We start from the raw sequence: 19,587 nt of genomic DNA on the forward strand, positions 1-19,587 counted from the left end.
ACATGCTTCAGAGGATACAAGGATTAATTAGACCAGGATCTTATCCCCAGCAGACTCCCAGGCTAGAGGGGAGACATGCCAGTGCCCAATTAGTCCTAAGACAGGCAGAATGAAATAAATACCTAATGCTGCAAGAGAGCAGAGGAATAAGGAACTCGTTTCAAGTGTATAGGGAGGCTGTGAGTTCACCTGGGGAGGTGGCATTTGACCCGGGTCTCAAAAGAGTAAGTGGGAGGAGCTAGGGGACCAGCAAAGGTGTGGAGGTGGCTGAGATTTTTCCAATTTGGGAATGACAGGATCAGATCTGTTGCTTTAGGGGGAAGATTCCTAGAACAATATGGAGGATGAAGGTGGTGGGGGCAGTTCTGAAGGCCAGGTGATCAGTGAAAGGAGTATGACTGTGGACGTCAGTGGAGGCTGTGGGAATGGAGAAGAAAAAAAAAAAGGATGGATTCAAAATAAGTCTCAGACACTGAGAAGGTCAAGCCTGCCAAATCTGGAGGAGAGGTAAGACTCCATGAATCTCAGGTTTCTTACCTTGATGATTGGGAGAGTCAGATGCCAAGATCTGAAAGGGCAGGATACTTTTTGTTGTTTATTTGTTTTGGTGGGGAGGTGGAGTGCTAAGGGAAGGTTGGTAATAGATTATAGTTTTGATCATCCATGGAGACTCCATTGAAACACCCAAGAGGTGGGCCAACCAACATGGCATACAGAAAGAACCCTCAAACTTGAGTTTCTAATTATATGGCTCTGCTACTAAAAACTTGGGCAAGTCTACCTTTTTGAGTTTCACCTGAAAAATGTGTTCATATTTTGCCCTGACTTTTCCACAGAATTCTTGCAAAGGTCAGATGCAAAAATGGGTCTGAAAGAACAATATCAATGTTAGATGTTACCATATATACTAGGTGGGTGGAAATGTGGGTCTGAGATTTAGAAGAGTGATATCTACTTTTTTCAACTTTAATGAGATACAACTGGCATATCTAAGTCTAAGTTTAGACTTATCAAGTATAAAGCATCATTGTCTTAAGTTTAAGGAGTATATAATGTGTTGATTTGATATACTATTTTATTATTATTTTTTAAAGATTTGTTTTTATTTATTTTTGCATACAAGAACTGCAGTGTAAGCCAGAGGTGCAGTGGGTGAGAGGATTGGCCAGAGACAGAGTGGTGAGCAGAACAGGCATATCTAGTTAAAGACACTGCTGGGGGAGCAGGGGGGTGAGACAGGAGAGGTCTGCGGCACCATGTGGGTCAGTGCCCTGGCCAGGGATGGAACTCATGCTGCAGTGGCTGCCAATAGCTTGATAGCGCATGACTTTAACCCCTGCACCACCAAGGAGGCCCGATTTGTTACCCTTTATGTTGCAAAATGATTACCACCAGAGCATTAGCAAACACCTCCATCCTGTCACATAATTACCTTTTCTTTTTTTGTGGTGAGAAAATTTAAGATGTACTCTCTTAGCAGCTTTCAGGTATGTAATACAATATTGTTAACTGGAGTCACCATGTGGTACACTGGATCATTTTACAACTGGAAGTTTGTACCCTTAGACCAACATCTCCCCATTCCACTCAGCCCCTGGCTGTTTCCTTGAATTCAGATTTTTAATATCCTTATAAGTGATATCTTTCTCTTTCTGACTTATTTCACTTAGCATAATGCATGAGGTTTCAATTTAAAAGTCATTTGCAAAGAGCTCCTAGCTGAAGTTCTGGGAGTAGATAAGATTACTCAGGGGAAAATAGTATGAAGAGAGAAAATGATAAAAAACGGTGCCTTGAGACTATCTCCAGTTAACCAGGGAAAGAAACTGTCCAGAGACATAGAAGCCCCCAAATTTGTCAGATGCTACAAGTTGGACCACCTGATGAAAAGCTTCCTCAGGGCCTCCCTGGTGGCGCAAGGGGTTAAGCATCGCACTATGAAGCAATCCACAGCCACTGCAGCATGAGTTCTATCCCTGGCCAGCCAGGGAGCAACCCACATGGCGCAGCAGACCTCTCCTGTCTCGCCCGCTGCTCCCCTCAGCAGTGTACTTTGGTGGATCTGCCTGTTCTGTTCCCCACTCTGTCTCTGGTGAATCCTCTCACCCTCCCGCGCCTCTGGCCTGTAACCCAGCTCTTGTATGCAAAAATAAATAAATCTTAAAAAAGAAAAAAGAAAAGCTTCCTCATATCCCAGGCCAAGATGAATTCTATTAAGTTTGCCTTCCTCTTCTCTCATTCTCAACAGGGCCCAAAGCCATTTGGTTCTCTTACCTCCTTCCCCTGTGGGAATAGAGATGAGTCTGATGTCCTTTGTTCAAGCAGATTTCTACCCTCTGTGCTAGTCAATAGGGATACAAAGATGCGCGAGAACTTGCAGTCTGCTCTTGAGAAGTCCCCAGTCAGTTAGGGAGGACCAGGGCTGGGATGAGAGCGAGGCGACCAGGGCTGGGATGAGAGCGAGGCGACCAGGGCTGGGATGAGAGCGAGGCAACCAAGGCAGCTAGGGTGCAAAATATAAGAAGGCACTTGCTGTCAGGGTCATGCAAGTTCAGGGTTGGCACATGTGCAGCCCCAAGATCAGGCACCTCCTGAAATTTTGCCGTCTAGGTGCTGAACTTTCTCACCCTAGTCCTGACTCTAGGGGAGACCCAGAAATCAATTCAATGACTTGGGCAGAGTGTAATGTTACTCCTTTTCTCCCAGAAAATCCAGAAACACTACAGATGTGACCTGGAAGCTGGGTTTGCTTGAAGAGGGGCAGTTTGTTGGGCAGAGCAAAGGTGTAGGATCAGTGTGCCCAAAGTCATGGGGGTTTTGGAGAACAGATTATCTTGAGAAGAAGGTTGGGCTGCAGAGGAGGTAGAGAGGGCTCAGTAAAAAGAGTCAGGAGTGATGGGAGGTATTGCTGGGAAAATAGAGAATGGGTTGGAAAAGGCATTGAATGCCAAGCCATGCTGTGTCCTGCTGGGGTGCCCAACCATCTCAGTTTGCCCACAACTTTTCCAGCAAGAACTGTCAGACTTTATTCTTGAAGCAGTGGTAAGCCATTAAAGGGTTTTTACTAAGAATTGGCAGGATATGCTTCATGTTTTAAGATGACTCTTGCACGTCTGGGTGAGGTAGAGGATGGATGAGGGCCGAAGAAACCCAGGAGGCCTGCTTCAGGGGACAGTATGGTGCAGAAATGTTGTTGTACCTTTGGCATGCTTTGCTTTGGGTATCTGGCAGACATGAGTTCCAGTTCCCCAACTCGGACCCTTCTTTCCTGGGCCAGTTACTTAACCTATGTGGACCTCGGCTTCTTTATTCATAAAATGGGGGCCTCAATGAATGGTGAGGATTAAAGGAGATCCTGTTTAGCCCAGTGCCTGGCACACAGCAAGTGCTTAATACCTACTAGCTTTGACTGTCCACAATGTCAGTTAGGACATAATTACAAGACCTGAAGGAAGGCAGCACAACGGGAATGCGGAGAAGCTTTTCTTTTGGACTTGAGAACGATTTGGAAAGCAGAATTACTAGACCTTGTTTGTTGGTCAGCTGATTACATTTCAGTGTGAATGAGATATAGCTGGCATTAATTCTCCAAGGTATCTGCATCCTGAGACTTATCTGTAAAGACAGAATGAAAACGTGTCCTGTGAAGGAAGCTCAAGAGGAGACAGAGGAAGAGGAGACAGCTGGAAGCCCCAGCCTGGACTGGAGCTCTCTGAAGTTAAGGGAGAGAAGTGGGGAAAGCTGCAAAAGCTTCTCTTGACTTAGGGGTTTGGCGCATAGGGATTCTGAATCCCTATGTTCCCTGTCTTCTCTGTGCTCCCCACATTGCCTTGCTCCCTGGGGATGGCACTTTCTGAATCCTGCTCCAGGCAGAAATCTGGAGAAGCCCTCTCTCTCTCCAGACTGCCCTTTCCTGTCTGAGCAAAAGGCATCCCCCTTTTCAACTTTTTCCATTTCTCTCACTTAACCTTAGAGATACCCAAACATATGTTTTTTTTCAGCAGGTTAATATTTAGGGGTCTTACCATATACTGAACTCCCCGCAACCCTGTATTGTAAAAACACTTCCTAAGGCAGCAAGGGGTGGGTACTTTGGTATGGAGGAAACAATGCAGATTTTAAATTAGGATTGGCCTAAATTTTAATTCTAGCTCTGTAGTTTTAAGCTGTGCCACCTTTGGATCCTCATCTACAAGTATGGGGGTAGTAATAGCCACCTTGCCAGTATCAAGATTATGTATGGAAGAGCCTAATATAGCACCAAATCTGGTCCATACCAGATGCTCCATAAGCACAGTCTCCTTTCCTCTCATCCACTGAAGTTATTTCTAAATCTGATAGTAAAGTTTCAGACTAGATTACAATGGAAACACACCACTTTTATTAAAACTACATTCAGAATGGGCCTCCCCGGTGGCGCAGCTGTAGAGCGCTGGGTTGCGAAGCTGCCCGCGGCCTCTGCGGCGCCGGTTCAATCCCCGGCTGCTCCCCGGCCACCGGAGGAGGGTCCCACATGGCGCGCAGACCTCTCCTGTCGCCCGCTGCTCCCCTCAGCAGTGTACTTCGGTCCTTCTGCCTGCTCTGCTCCCCGCTCTGGCTCTGGTGAATTCTCTCACCCTCCCGCGCTTCTGACTGTACCCAGTGCTTGTATAAACAAAACAAACAAACAAGCAAACAAATAAATAAAGAAAAAAAACATGCCTCTATTAAAAAAAAAAAAAAATTAAAAAAAAAAAAAAACTACATTCAGAATGAAGGTACTCGCCTCACAGCCATCCTCACACATTACATGAACGTAGTTGTATGTACCACAACATACACATGCAAACACTCAGATTTGCTTGCTTAGCATGACACACCACACATTTAAGAGAGCACGTTAATTGGGCGAGACAGAAGTGTAACTCAATGTGTGAGAGAATTGGTGTGTTGTTGGAGGATGGCAAAGATAGATGAAATAATAACAGCACACACTTGTGTAGAACTTATTCTGGACTAAGCACCATTCTCAGTGCTTTCTGTATAACTAACACGCTTAATTCTCACTGTAGCTCAGTGACATAGGTACTGTTCTTATCATCTCTGTTTTACAGATGAGGAAACTGAGGCACAGCATGGCCAAATAACTTGCCTAAAGTCATATAGGTGACTTAATAATCACTGTGCTACATATTAAAAAAAACTAGCAACAACAAATGTTAGCGAGGTTGTGGAGAAAAAGGAACTCTCCTGCACTGTTGGTGGGAGTGCAAACTGGTCCAACCACTATGGAGAGCTGTGTGGAGATTTCTGGACCTACTAAACACAGAGCTTCCATATGATCCAGCAATTCCACTCCTAGGGATTTACCCAAAGGACACAGAAACATCCATTCCAAAGAGCACCTGCACCCCTATGTTTATAGCAGCATTGTTTACAATAGCTAAGCTTTGGAAACAACCCAAATGCCCAAAAATAGATGACTGGATCAAGAAGATGTGGTACATATACACCATATGTATATTACTCAGCATTCAAAAAAGATAAACACATGCAATTTGCAGCAACATGGATGGCGCTGGAAGGGATCATGCTCAGCGAAATAAGCCAGAAAGAAAAAGAAAAATACCGGATGGTCTCACTCATAGCAGGAATCTAGAAAACTTAAATAAAGGACCAGGAAAAAGAATAAGTATAAGAAAGTAAAAATCAAAATCAACAAACAACTATGAACCAGAGACACTCTATGGGGGGTGGGGGGAGGGGAAGGGAGGGCTTGGGGTCAAAATAAGGGGGTTGCAATTGTATGGGGAATATAAAAATAAAATAATCACTGTGCTATCCTGAATTCTCAGAGGAGCTTCAGATGAAGTGGAGAAAGGTTGGTGACCATCCTGTGTAAATTACCCTTTGTCCTTGAAGTCCACTGTCATATCACACCGCCCTCTTTTCCATACTTCAGCACTAACCTTCATGCATCTCTTTGTGCAAAGATCTATGCTGACCTGGACCTTCTTAAGAGCTGCACAGTCTCTGTAATCATGAGTACAGGTTGCCTGTGAGTCTAGCAAGTGCCTAACTTATAGGTCAGAAGATTTCCGACATGTGATCACTAAGTCCAAACTCCTGTGCAAACTTCTATGCCCATTATCTGAGACCTTTCTGAAACTGGCCCTAACCTGCTTTGCCAGTCTCATCTCCTCTATGCATCCCCAACCCCCAGATCTCATAAATTCTCAGCTCTAGTCACACTGAACCAACTCTACTCTTTCAAGACTCCGGAGCTTCACACATACCTGTGTCCTCTTTCTGACTACCCTTAACTTGATAGACTGAGCACCTACTGTGAGTTAAGGTTATGCAAGTCGTTATCACACAGTGTGATAAGCATTCTAATTCACACACACCGTGATGCACTGTGGGAATTCAGAATGACGAAAACTTTTTCTTTGAGGGCATTGGGGGCTGGGAGGAGAAGAGAGTGGAAGCCTTCACACAGGAAATGATATCTGAGCTGAGTCTTAAATGATTAGGAAGGAAGAGGAGGGAAACCTACAAATTCTTTTTGGCTCCTCCATTGGCCGGTGCTCAGACAAGGCCTGCTGCAGACATTACAGTCAAAGAGTTTACAAGGAAAATGAGTAAATCAGGCTATTTTTCACCTTCCACACAACAAACAGCCCATATACCTTGAAACGCTGTTTTCCACCATTCGGACATCTAGTAAACAAAGGATGGGCCTTGCATTTTCAACAGTGTATTGGTTGTGTGGCTATGGGCACTTAACAGTGTAAAGGACGCCTAGTCAGGGAAGTTGCTATTCTCCCTCTCTCAGTGTTGGATTCTCTCTTGCTCTGTCTGCCTGCCTGTGTCTATGGTCCCCTGTCTCAGCATTAAAGGACTGCAAAATCCACCAAAGGCTCCAGTGTTATCTTTTCATCTGCGAGAACTGTCGGTGAACCTACCCAGCCTGGGATGGTTGCACGACAGAGTTGCTCACATCTCTTGTTCCTTCTGCTGTGTCCTAGCCCTACAGATTCCACTTGGGCGCTTGCAGCAGCTCCACAACTGGTCATTCTACCTCTTATCTTTCCAATCCACAATCCATTCTCCCTGTAGCTGCCAGAGCAATCTTTGAAACCACAGATCTGAAGGTGGCACAGCCCTATGCAAAACCCTCAATAGTTTCCACCACTCACAGTGACAGAACAGTCTTAACACCTCATAGTGACATACAGGCCCATCCAAAGTAGTTATAGTTTATCTTTCCCACCCCACTCTAATGATCCCACTCCTTGAATCCTCTACAGCAGATTTGTGGGGCTCTGAAGTCAACATCACACCCTTTCAGATATCTGTGTGTTTTCTGTCTGCTTTATTCCCTGTCCCTGGAATGCTCCGATCCTTTCCCCACCTGGCTCAGCAGATTCAGCCTGGCCTAGTCTAAGAATGAAAAGGAAGGCCAGCTTTGTGGGCTTTTATAGCCCCTTGCCCACCATAGTTTAGGTCTGGTACTTCAGTGCTGTGGAGTCAGTAAGTGGAGCAAGCATTCCCCTCTAGCCACCACTGACTGCACCCAGGCTATCTGATTGGGCATCTGAATCAGTTCATGGTTGCCATGCCAATTCTCTATGGATACTGCAGCCTGCTTTGAAACCCCAATTCAACTGCCTGGGACCTTGACTACTCTCCTAGCTCATGTAGTCCCTTCATCCAGGAGCTAATTCTGTCCCTTTGCCCCCGGCTTCTAGTACCTCTCCCTCTAAAAAAAGTAATAATAAATAGCCCTAAAAGTGGCAATACCATGAGAGACAGTGTACAAGAATCTCCTGAGACTAGCTTTTTCTGCCCCTCCCCCAATCAGATCCCTTAAGAACTGACCTTTAAATGGATCATGCACAAGAGAAGTTTGCGACATCTCTTAGACTTTGCTGTTTGAACTGCCTTCCACTCCCTGGGACGATCAAACCTGTTATCGCCATGTTCTTTCCACTACTTCCTTCCTAGTGGAACAGCCTCTCTCTTTTCTGGCTCATTGGGAGTTCCAGCATGCCTTAAGGTTATGGTCTTGGTGCTTATGATACTGCATTACCTGACTTTACGTATGACCAGATTTTGGAAATATCTTGTTTGAGTCACACAGAAGCTCTATGAGTCACACCAAAGCTCTATGAAATAGGCAGAGAGGCTACTATCAACCTTTTATTACAGATGAGGAAACTGACACACTGAGAGGGTGTCCAAAGGGATAGAGCTGACAAATAGAGAACCAGGTCTCCTAATTCTGATGCACTCTTGGCGACCCTGGTCACTCAGTACATTGAGTGTTTACTGTTTCTCCCTTATGTTCTTGCAACAGAGACTGGAATAAAGAAATCAGTCCTGAGGGTAGTCAGACACCCACCTCATGCAACACTGTGCACATCAACTCCCTTCAAGTTTCCTTTGGCCTGCTCCCACCTGGTTCACAGGCCACTAGTACAAGTGTCCTCCCTGTGGATTTAACACATAGTCCCATAGCTTCATTGTCCCACCAGTGCCCCCTGGAGAGGAAAACCTTGATCTGGAGTTGGAGCCTCCTTCCAAGGAGAATTGGCAGAATCTCGAAAAGAGAAACTAGACTTCTGAGGTGATGATAAATTTAGCATCTCTCCAGGTGAGGGGGGCACCAGGTACCATTGTGGCACATGGGTGGAATTTTATTTTATTTTTATATATTTTACATTATTCTTCATTTTTGTACAGTGTATGATTTCTCCTCTCAGGTGTAGTCCCCATAACATTCCCACCACCAATTCACAGGGTGCAATTTTAAAAAGATCTTTCTCTGGATGACCCTTTGGTCAGGAAAGAGATGCTCTATGTTTGTTGTGGGTGGGGGATTGATTTCAATAAGAAAAGGAATCTCTGGGCCTCCCTGGTGGTGCAGTGGTTGAGCGCTGGGCTGCAAGGCTGCCCACAGCCTCTGCAGCACCAGTTCGATCCCCAGCCACCAGTGAGGGTCCCACATGGTGTGCAGATCTCTCCTGCCGCCCGCTGCTCTCCTCAGCAGTGTATTTCGTCAGTCTGCTTGTTCTGCTCCCTGCTCTGGCTCTGGTGAATTCTCTCACGCTCCTGCGCTTCTGACTGTACCCAGTCAGAAGTATAAATAAATAAATAAATAAATAAATAAAATAAAAATAAATAATAAATAAATAAATAAATATATAAATAAAAAAGGAAAAAAAATAGGAATCTCTCTCACCATGAGACCTCTCTCACCACAGGACCTCTCCTCTGAAAGAGTGTGATGAGGTGTTTATTTTAAAATTTATTTATTATATGCATACAAGAGCTGGGGTGTAGGTCAGAGGCACAGGGGGGTGAGAGGATTCACCAGAGACAGAACAGGGAGCAGAACAGGCAGATCTATTGAAATACACTGCTGAGGGGAGCAGCAGGGAGACAGGAGAGGTCTGCTGCTCCATGTGGGTTAGCTCCCTGCCCGGGGATTGAACTTATGCTGCGGTGGCTGCTGATGGCTTCATAGTGCTGAGACTTAACTCGCACCACTAGGGAGGCCCGAGATGAGGTCTGTTTCTAAGGGAAAGGAAATTTCTTGCAGTAAAAGAGTCTCTTTTAAGAGGAGGGGAAGTTCTCTCTCAGGGATTGCTGAGTGTGGGAGGGAAGAAATACTTGCTTTCTCCTTTTTTTTTTTTCCAAAAGGAGAAGCCTTCCTTGAATGAGGGAAACTTCCAGGCTTTCTGTGGGAAGGAAAAGACACTTTTCTAGAAAACAAAGGTTGTTTCTAGAGGACAATTCCAATGAGATTATGCCTGGTTTTCTTCTTTATTTTTTTTTCTTATCTGCTTCCTATGAGGAGTCAGCATGAACTGAGAGAGCATGGAATACTTTTTTATTTTACCAGGTAGGAAAGCTGAGGAGAGAAACTTGCTGTGAGGGGAAAGTTTTATTCTGGAAGAGTGTTGGTGGGGGCAGTCAGAGATGGGGAACCCCCATGAGGTTGGCGAGGTTGGGAGGAATCCCAGTAGCAGAGTGGTAAAGGAGCTGGGAGGTGTGCTAGGGCCAGCCCTTGTTTACTCACAAGGAAAAGGAGGCTTGGGGAAAGGAATGCTAATAAGTGACAGATTTGTCAGGCCCCAGCCCAGGGCTTTTCCTACCACAGCTGATAGGAGGTGGGCAGGCTACCTGCTGTGAAGCTGGTGATGAAACTGCCGCTAGGAAATGTTTGACCTGTGCTGGAGACAGATCTGTGGTGGGAGGCATTGATTCCTGAGGGAAGGATAACAGGCAGGAAGATAAGATGAGGGGCTACATGTGGAGAAAAGGGGTCAAAAACATCCCCAGCCCCATGGGTGGCTTGCTTTTGGGCAGCAGTTGCAATGAATGCCAAGCTTCAAGGGAGGAAGGGGAGTACTTTTCCCAGGAGAGCAGGGGAGGGGGCACTTGCCAAGGAAATGTGTGCTGCCCTCTGGGACCTGCCAAACTTCTCTATCATTTCTTTTGTCTCCAGAGCAAGCCGTTCCTTTTTGATTTTTGTAACATCAGAGGTAAGGGACCCAAGGCAAATTTTTGAGGTAATGTCCATGTTTTATAATACATTGTGGCCAGGTTTACAAAGCTGCACACACACCCAAAACTCAATAAACAGTATACTTGAAAAAAACAAATAAAATCAGAAGAAGGGGGGGGTGTCTGAATTAGATCCCAGTAAAGATGTTACTAAAAAAAAATGGAGAGAATCCCCCAACCCAAAACCACCATAATGAAAACAACAGGCAAGAAAGTCTCAAGGTCAGGTTTTGCCAGGCCAAGAGGGCAGTGGTTCCTCATTTACAGCTTTGGCTACTCAAATTGCTATTTCTTTTGCTCAGTCCTTTCTTGATCAGCAAAAAGCAAAGGCCACCTCCTCCAGGGGGAGGTCAGAGGTTGCAGGAGAAAAAACTTGACAAACACACAAGCTACCTCCTCGTTTACTGTAAAATCCTGTTTAATGTGTAACATTCCAGGCAGAGAGAGGCCTTGGGGACTAGAGGCAAAGGCAGCCCTGACCAACCCCCACTCCAATTTATCTGCCTGCAGGGGCTCCCTTCCCTTGTTTTGGGTAAGCACTTCTGTAAGCCCAGTTCCTCCCTTTCTCGCATCAGACACCCCTCCTCCTTCCACCCACAAGTCCACAGCACCCTCCCATGACTCCATTTGCTCACATCACTCCCCTCCGATGTCACTCCAGAAATAGGGTATCTGACAACATGGGGTTAAGATTAGTTTTATAGTTGGAGGTGCTGTCTGAACATCCCATCTCTTGTCCCCAGTGGCCCCAGGGGGGAGAAGAGAGGAAAGGATACAGGGAACAAGGGCTGCCCTCATCTCCAATAACCTTGAGCGCTGGCGTGGGCGGCCTCCAGCCCAGCACCCCTTCAACCTCTGAGACAGAGCCCTGGGAGGAAGGGAAGCAGGGTGGGAAGGAGGTTTGGCCAGAGCAATCCCTAGCACCTGTGCACCGGCAGGGGAGAAGGAGGGGTAGGCTCAGGGCAGGGCTGGGGGACAGGAGGGGAGGTTGCCTGGTAGGTGGCATCAGCAGGCCGAGCAGCGGTCGCTCTTCTCAGCCAGCCCGGCCCCAGTGCCAGGGCTGCGACGCAGTATGTCCTTCAGGGAGCCATCCTGCTCGCTCAGCAGCTTGTTGATCTCATTCTGCTTGTATTCAGGTGAGAGGCGGTGGCTGAAGCCTGAGCCCTTGCGGGAGGGTGGATTGGAGCGGCGCTGGGCTCGGCGGGCACAGGCCCGGATGATGAGGTACACCACCTCTGCCACGTTGAGGATGATGCAGATGCCAGAGGTGGCCAGCATAAAGACGGTAAAGACTGTTTTCTCGGTGGGGCGGGACACAAAGCAGTCCACTGTGTTGGGGCAGGGGTAGGCCTCGCACTTGACCAGCCGCACCATGGCGTAGCCAGGGTAGAGAAGATAAAAGACGTACATGAAGACGGCCTCGAACAGCAGCCGAAAGACCACACTGATGACATAGGTCCACCACAGTCTCCCTGAGATGTGGACCTTGTGCCTCTTCACCTCCTCCAGGTGGAGAGGGTCCGCGTGGCCTTCAAGTCGCAGCATTTTCTTTTCTATGTGCTGCTGGTGAGCCACGTGCATGGCCACGAGGAGAGCTGGGGTGGAAACCAAGATCAGCTGCAGAGACCACAGGCGCACGTGGGAAATGGGGAAAAAGTGGTCATAGCAAACACTGTTGCAGCCTGGCTGGAGGGTGTTGCAGATGAAGGAAGACTTCTCATCCCCCCACACACTCTCAGCAGCCACCACCAGCACCATGATTCTGAAGATGAAGATGACTGAGAGCCAGACCCGTCCAATGGCAGTAGAATGGCGGTTCACGCCACTGAGCAAGGTGTACAGACCTGTCCAGTTCATCCTGCCTCATCCACACCTGCAAAACATGAGGCACAAAGCAAGCTGTCAGGAAGCTGGGGCAGAGAGCCAAGCGTCATAACCCTGCCTGACCACCCCCGCCCCTCCGCCCCACCGCCTTTCCAAGAGCCAGTGACAGGCAAGGAAGGAGGATAATCACAGCTTTCCTCATCACCCCATCTCCCTTGCCAGTCTCTCCTCTTCTCACTCCTCCTCTTCCTCTTCCTCCTCCTTCTCACTCACTCACTGGACTTGACCTTCCCAAGCCCCAACTCCTTTCTTCGCTTTCGTCCCATGACTTTTTTCTCTTCAACCCCTTCCTTTGACAGGCCCCTCAAAGTTCTGCCATCAACCATCCGCTTTAGCCTCCCATCCTCCAGCTCTTTAACTGTTGGTCTGGGGCAGACCCAACAAAGCCCGTTACCTTGGGAAGCGCCTATCCCTGAGGCCACCCAGACAGGTCCCCTATGGTCTCATGTCTGTGCAGGGGGAGTGGCCCCTGGGTCTGCGCCTGCGTCCCAATTCATCACCGCCCGGTGCTGGGGAGTCATATGCTGCTTCATACCCAGTGTCTGCACAATGGGACCTTTGTGGGGCTCTGAACAACGCCCTTTAGAATTCAGATCAAACGCCCTGACTTCCGCCCACCCTACACACAGAGCACTTGTGTCCCAGTGCCCGACACCCAGCCTGCACCCACCTGTTCTGTGCCCGCCCGGTCCATCGCCGCACCCGCCCCAAAGCCCCACCAGGAGAACGGTCAAGGCGGGGGGCCCAGGGTGAGGGGGGAGATGGAATGAAGACAGGTGCACGTAAGAGGAGAGCCCAGGAGAGCAGGAGGCTCTGGGCTAAGGCCCTCCCCCATGACCCCACTAGAAAGTTAGGGTCAGTGGGATTTTTTTCCAGAATTAGATCCCCTCTGGGGAACGGATGAGCTAGAAGACAGCAAAAGAAGCTCATGTTTTATCAAGCCAGGAACTGTGTAAAATATTCCCATATAGTCTTTTCTTCTGAGCCATTTAATAACAAGCCTCCATGGCTTGTCATTACCCTGTCCTTCCAGATGAGGAAGCTAAAGATCAGATAAGTTAAGGATCTCACCTAAGGTCACACAGCCAGAAGTGCTAGAATAGGATGAAACACAAAAGTTCTGAAGCAGAAATCCAGGCTCTTTCCACAGTTTGTCTGCGTGCTCTTGCAGACAGCGTTAACAAAAGCAAAGACTGGCCGTTAACACCATCACCACCACCATCACTGCAGCCAAACATCAACAACAACCAACGCAAAAGCTAACGCTACCCATAAAAGCACAGGGAAGCTGTTGACTGGTGAACACATTACAACTCCAGTGTTATGGAGTAAACCCTAACGGTGTCTTCTCGAGCTTTAGGAAAGGAAACCTGGAATACAGAGGATGAACAGAGGGTGGGCTCACGTTAAGTCCTAGTCAGAAAAAATATGTACATGCTGAGCAAGCAATAGAAGGGTAAAGATGCATTAGGTAAGAGTCACATAACTTCGAATCTTGGTTCTTCACCCAGTGTGACGTTGGACTAGTTTACTGAACTTCTCCGAGCCTGCTTATTCATTTATAAGTGGGGTCAATAATCAGGATTTTTAGGGCCTCCCTGGTGGTGCAAGGGGTTAAAATGCAACCTATGAAGCTCTCCATAGCCACTGTAGCATGAGTTCGATCCCCGGCCGGGGAGCTACTCACATGGCGCAGCAGACCTCTCCTGTCTCGCCCACTGCTCCCCGCAGCAATGTATTTCGGTCATTCCTCTTGTTCTGTTCCCCACTCTGTCTCTGGTGATCCTCTCACCCCCACACCTCTGGCCTGTACCCCAGTTCTTGTATGCATAAATAAATAAATCTTTTTAAAAATAATCAGGGTTTTTACCAGCTTTCATGAAGCAACCAGCAAAGGTTCTTAGCCCAGCTCCCTTTTCTAGTTGGTGATCTAGGGAAGTGAGAATGGCACAAAGAGAAAACAATGTTGCTAAGTGATCTACCAAACCCAGCACCGTTCCTTCTTGCTCCCTAATGCTGTTGCTGACCTGAAGTGTCTGTCTTGAGATAGAGCAGCCTGTTCCTTTGCTGCCCTGCTCGCAATGTCAAGTGTACATTGTAACCTCCTGGTTTCCTTAGTTTGTGAGTTGCTCTAGGCAAGAAATTCCCCTCTATCCTTCAGACAGGCAAAGAAGACTTTTCCCTACTTCCCACCACCACGGCCACTCCAGTTGTGAGAAGATGGTGCTAGAAGAAGGGAACTAAGTGTGAGAGGAACACACAGGCTGGACCTGCAGGAAATGCAGGGGCACCGGTTGTGCCAGAAACCCCATATCCATGTCCTCTCTGTTGTAAGGGGAAGGGATAGGGTATTAGCAACTAGAAAAGTTAGGGAATGGAAAGAAAGAACTTCGGGGGGAGTAGAGATGATCCACACAACATAGATTACTTCCTGAATAAGGTTTCTTCACCTAGAAAAAAATGCCTAGTGAATTCTTGCTATGGGCCTAACCCAGCCGGGGAGGCAGGAACACCAGTGCCCTTTCTCCCAAGCCTAGAATTCCCAAGCAGGACTGCTGCAAGAGGCCCCGGAGGTTGGCTGTAAAGAAATGCTTCATCCTGGGAGACATGTTAGACTCAAAAACAGGTGGTCAAGGAGCATGATTAAGAATAGCCATTTGCTTGTTCAGAATAGGTAAATCCCTGGAAACAAAGAGCAGATTAGTGGTTGCCAGAGGCTGGGGAAGAGGTTCGGGAGTGATTGCTCATAGATACAGGCTTCTTTGGGGGGGTGATGAAAATGTCCCCAAAGTGACAGTGATGAAGGTTACACAACTTATTATATTAAAAGGCTGAATTTTATTTATTAATAGAATGTTATTATGAAGAGGGAACCAAATATATTCCCCCAGCTTTACTGAGGTGTAATCGACAAGTAAGATTGTAAGACATCTAGAGTATACGCATGATGGTTTGATATACAAATATGCTATGAAGGATTCTCCCTATTGAGTTGATGAACACATTCCATAACCTTGCATATTAACATTTTCGTGTGTGAATAATAAAGATAAATGTTTTAAAGATTTATTTATTTATGCATACAAGAACTGGGGTGTAGACCAGAGGTGTGTTTGGGGGGTAGTGTGAGAGGATTTACCAGAGAGAGAGTGGAGAGCAGAACCAGCAGATCTACTGAAATACACTGCTGAGGGAAGCAGTGGGTGAGACAGGAGAGGCCTGATGCGCCCTATGGGTTGCTTCCTGGCCAGTTGGGGATCGAATTCGCTGCATTGGCCGCTGATAGCTTGATAGTGCTGTCTTTAACCCCTGCACCACCAAGGAAACCCCAAATAACAAAGATATTTTCTTAACGTTATTGAATGATATCATGTGTGCATCCTACCGTTTCAATTAGCCTAGCATTTCTAAAAAGGCTGAATTTTAATGTGTGTAGATTGTATCTCAATTAAAACAAAAACAGTTGAAATATCACACACACAAAAAAGGAATACCATTTACTGTGCACTTGTCATGTACCAGGCCCTTGTACACGCACCCACTACTCACGTAATTCTCAGAATGACTCCGTGGGGTAGGTGTTATTTGTAATCCTCACATTATAGATGAAGAAACTGAGGTAAAGAAAGGTGAAGGGACTTGTACCAGGGTCACACAGTTAGTACATGACAGAGCTGGGATTTGAGCCAGGCCAAACTGACGCCAGTGCTCTTTTCCATAAGCACTATCACCCTGACTAGAGTTATAATTTTTCTTTCTCTGAGTGTTTTTATTTAAAACAGGGCAATTCAAAAGTAGTCCGGCTTTTATTCTCGTTTAGCCCCCCTCCCCTTTCCTATCAAACAACAACTTTCTTCCGCTTCTTCCTTCCCACAGCTTTCTGTTGCCTCCTGATTTGTTCTATTTCCCCTTCCTTACCTTTCTTGGTCTGTTTCTTCAAATTCCAAAGCACATTTCAGCTGTATTGTTCTCTCTGCCCCTCGGGGGTGCCCCCCAAAGCCTGACTACTCCTGACTTTCTAGGTCTTGTAGCTCTCTGCCTCTCATCTTGTGCCCTCTGGGACGTAGCCACTAACTCCCTGTGGGCCCCTAAGGACTCTTGTGTGGGCACTGGGATCTCAATTTTTGCTCTCTCCTTTGGAAGAAGAGCTGATTCCTATGTCAACATCAATACTTCAAGGGTTTCATTTTGAAAACATTGAGGGCAGTGACCTGATTTTGAAATCCATACTGTTTTTGTGACTTTGGGTTGAAGTCCAGGTATTGATATGCTCTGTGTTGCTCCAGGGGTGTTTTGCTCCCATGTTTAAATTGGGCAAGACTTATCTGGCCATGCCAGGCTTTGGTCTGGTCCTCAGACTCTGAGTAACCCCAACATCAAACATAGTTCAGAATCAGGAGATTGTTCATCCTCCTTACAACAGGCCTGTAATATTCTCCCATGTCTTAAACAAGACAAAAGAGGTGGAGAGAAGTTAAATAATTTGCTTTGGTGTCAGCTGCACTGCTACTAAAAGGTATAGTCAAGTTTCAAATTTATTTTCCTCAAACCTCAAAGCCTTTGTGCATTGCCTTGCTTTTGGCGGCATGGTGAGACCAGGTCCAAAACTTAAAAACTTACACTCCTGGGCCTCCCTGGTGGCACAGGGGTTAAAGACAGTGCTATCAAGCTATCTCCAGCCACTGCAGCATGAGTTCAATCCTCCACCTGCCAGGAGCCACCCACATGGCGCAGCAGACTCTCCTCTCTCACCTGCGGCTCCCCTCAGCAGTGTATTTCAGTAGATCTGCCTGTTTTGCTCTCCATTCTCTCTGGTAAATCCTCTCACCCCGCCCCCCAGCACCTCTGGTCTACACCCCAGTTCTTATATGCATAAATAAATAAATCTTTGAAAGAAAAACTTACGTTCCTTCCCACATGTGTTGCAAGTGTGGGTGCACACCCATGCACACACATGTCATGCAATACACACTTGTCAAGTTCATATCTTTTTCTGCCCCCATCTCTCCCTTGTTCCCCACCTCCAGCTACAGGAAATTCTTATGTGCTTTTTGGTTTGGGGAAGAGAGGTCTGGCTGGACTGGATGGGGTGCCATTCAGACGCAGAAGTCACAGTCCCACCTCCATTTTCACAGGCAGCCTCTGGCCAAGAGAGGACAGTGGGGGGGGGTAGGGGGTCTTCCTTCGAGGTTTCCTTTGGAATTCCAGGCCACCTTCATCCATATGGCCAGGTTAGGCAAACTCTTCTAAGCCCTCTCCCTCTTCCCCTGCTTCTCTTTTCTGCCTGCACCCCGTAGTTCCACAGCACTTCAGTCACTACACTTGTCCTGTGCACCCTGCCATATGTATTGTGTAGCCAGGCTTGCGTCTGGGCCAGTCTAGCTCATTTCAATTTTCTCCTTCTCTCCATCTGCCATGGTCTTTTCATAGAACTCCTGCTAATGTCAGCTTCCTTACTCAGTGTTTGGACTATACCCTCTTACTCTTCCATCAACTATCTGACTTCCTGTTGCTCTTTACTGGGGTTTATTCTAACAGCCACCATTTATGGAATTCTTACTAGAAGCTGTAGGTTCATTAATGCTCATCCTCACAACCACCCTGCGAGCTGTGGGTTATTGCCTTGAACTCATGGATGAGGCAATGACGGCCCTAAAAAACCAAGTAACTTCTCACACAGCTGGTAAGCAAGTGCTGGAGCTCAGATTAAAACTCATGTTGGTGTCTCACCAAACCTGGTTTCTTTCTTATTGCTCTGCTCCATCCTAATCTATACTTCTCTCCATTCAAACTCCTCTTACCTATAATCTCCTCTCCTCATCTCACTTTCCAAGTCCCATGCATTCTGCCATGCCATTCCCAACAGCTGGAACAACTTGGAAACAGCTGGAGGGAAAAACTTTCCTTTAGGTCTCCAAATCATCAGTTATTCCAAGATCTACTTGAGTCTGTCTGCCTCCCTCAAGATAATGGAAAAGCATACTCCCAAATTTGGCCCCCATTGGCTGACCCTCTGAGTTCACCGTATTCATCTGCCTGCAGCCCCCGTGTTGGTGGCATGCCTGCTTCACCTTTTCATCAGGGAAGAAAAGCAGCACCTGGCAGTGCACAATGGTACCTGAACCCTAAGGGGGTGTGTGTGTGGGGAAATGTCTTAAAGAGAGAACTTATCCTCCCTATGCCTAGGGGGCTCCTTAACTCTGCCTGGGAATTTGCCTCTGTGGGAATGAGAGCAATCCTTGACTGGGGAAAAAGAATGAGAGGAGAAGTAACTTTGAGCCTGGAAAGAAGATAAAAGTTGGAGACCACAGAGAGAGGCTCAACAAATCTGGCACCTGGCAGGGGGATCTTCACCCCAATTCAAAGGGAAACACAGAAGGGATCTAAGTGGCTGAATGCTGAGGCCAAGAAAAGGCAAGACCTGGGCCTCTCCCCAGTCCCCATTTCTGTCCCCCTATGCCACACCAGTACTCCTGGACCACCTCCCTCAGCCCCCAGTCTCCTCACCTGGCTGTTGCTGCCTTTCCACAGTGAATGTCTCCAGGCGTATCTGTACTGTGTCACTAAGTAGTGTCAGCCCAGCCCAGGGGAGGGACAAAGAGCCTAGGGCTGGAGGCAGATATGGCCCACAGCCCAAGAGGAACCAAATATTAACCAGCTCCACCTTCTCTCACACACAAGATTGATCCCCAGTTCTCCCAATGAGTTTGGAGAGACAAAATACATAGCCTGGAGTTAGTGCCCTGAGAGAGGGCGGCATCTTTGTCAGCAGGCGTCCATGTTTAACCCATCTGGGCTCATCAGCAGCCCTTGACTTTTCCCCATGCCCTGGCCAGAAGAGGAGCCAGTGTGTGGACAAGCTGCAGCTGCAGCAAGGGCTCCTCCATCAGGTGTCATGCCTTAAGGCTCACAGCCTCTAAAACAATATGATTACTGGGAGGAAAAAAAAAAACAAACAACCATGGACAATGCTTACTGGCACCTGAGGTCGAGGTGGGGGATGGCAGTGGTTCCCACCCATATGGCAGGACGAGGGTGCCCTTTGGCCCTCTGTGTATTGTCCATGTCCTGAATGGCTGGCGATGGACTAAACTATTTCCAGTCCCATCCCAGAACTTTAAACCTCCTCAAAAATTGCCTTCTACCTCGGGG

At 47.3% G+C, this 19,587-nt stretch overlaps 1 protein-coding gene across 2 annotated transcripts; it reads right to left on the reverse strand.

Moving 5' to 3' along the window:
* Positions 1-10,672: 10,672 nt before the first annotated feature.
* On the reverse strand, positions 10,673-19,208 carry GJB1 (gap junction protein beta 1). 2 transcript variants are annotated; one of them, XM_037513036.2, is made up of 2 exons: positions 18,943-19,208; positions 10,673-12,424 (listed from the first exon to the last, which is right to left on the reverse strand). In XM_037513036.2, the coding sequence occupies exon 2, from the start codon at positions 12,406-12,408 to the stop codon at positions 11,557-11,559; it is 852 nt and encodes a 283-aa protein (XP_037368933.1). In that variant the 5' UTR covers positions 12,409-12,424; positions 18,943-19,208; the 3' UTR covers positions 10,673-11,556. The 2 variants fall into 2 exon arrangements, with proteins under 2 accessions (XP_037368933.1, XP_037368934.1); XM_037513037.2 differs by lacking the exon at positions 18,943-19,208 and adding an exon at positions 12,830-12,917.
* Between the last annotated feature and the right edge of the window lie 379 nt (positions 19,209-19,587).

Source organism: Talpa occidentalis, unplaced genomic scaffold, assembly GCF_014898055.3.
Source record: "Talpa occidentalis isolate TD23 unplaced genomic scaffold, MPIMG_talOcc4v2.1 talOcc4.15, whole genome shotgun sequence".
NCBI lineage: Eukaryota > Metazoa > Chordata > Mammalia > Eulipotyphla > Talpidae > Talpa > Talpa occidentalis.

Excerpts from the sequence above, each read along its gene's own strand:
- GJB1 (XM_037513036.2), bottom strand. The coding sequence starts at position 12,408 with ATGAACTGGACAGGTCTGTACACCTTGCTCAGTGGCGTGAACCGCCAT.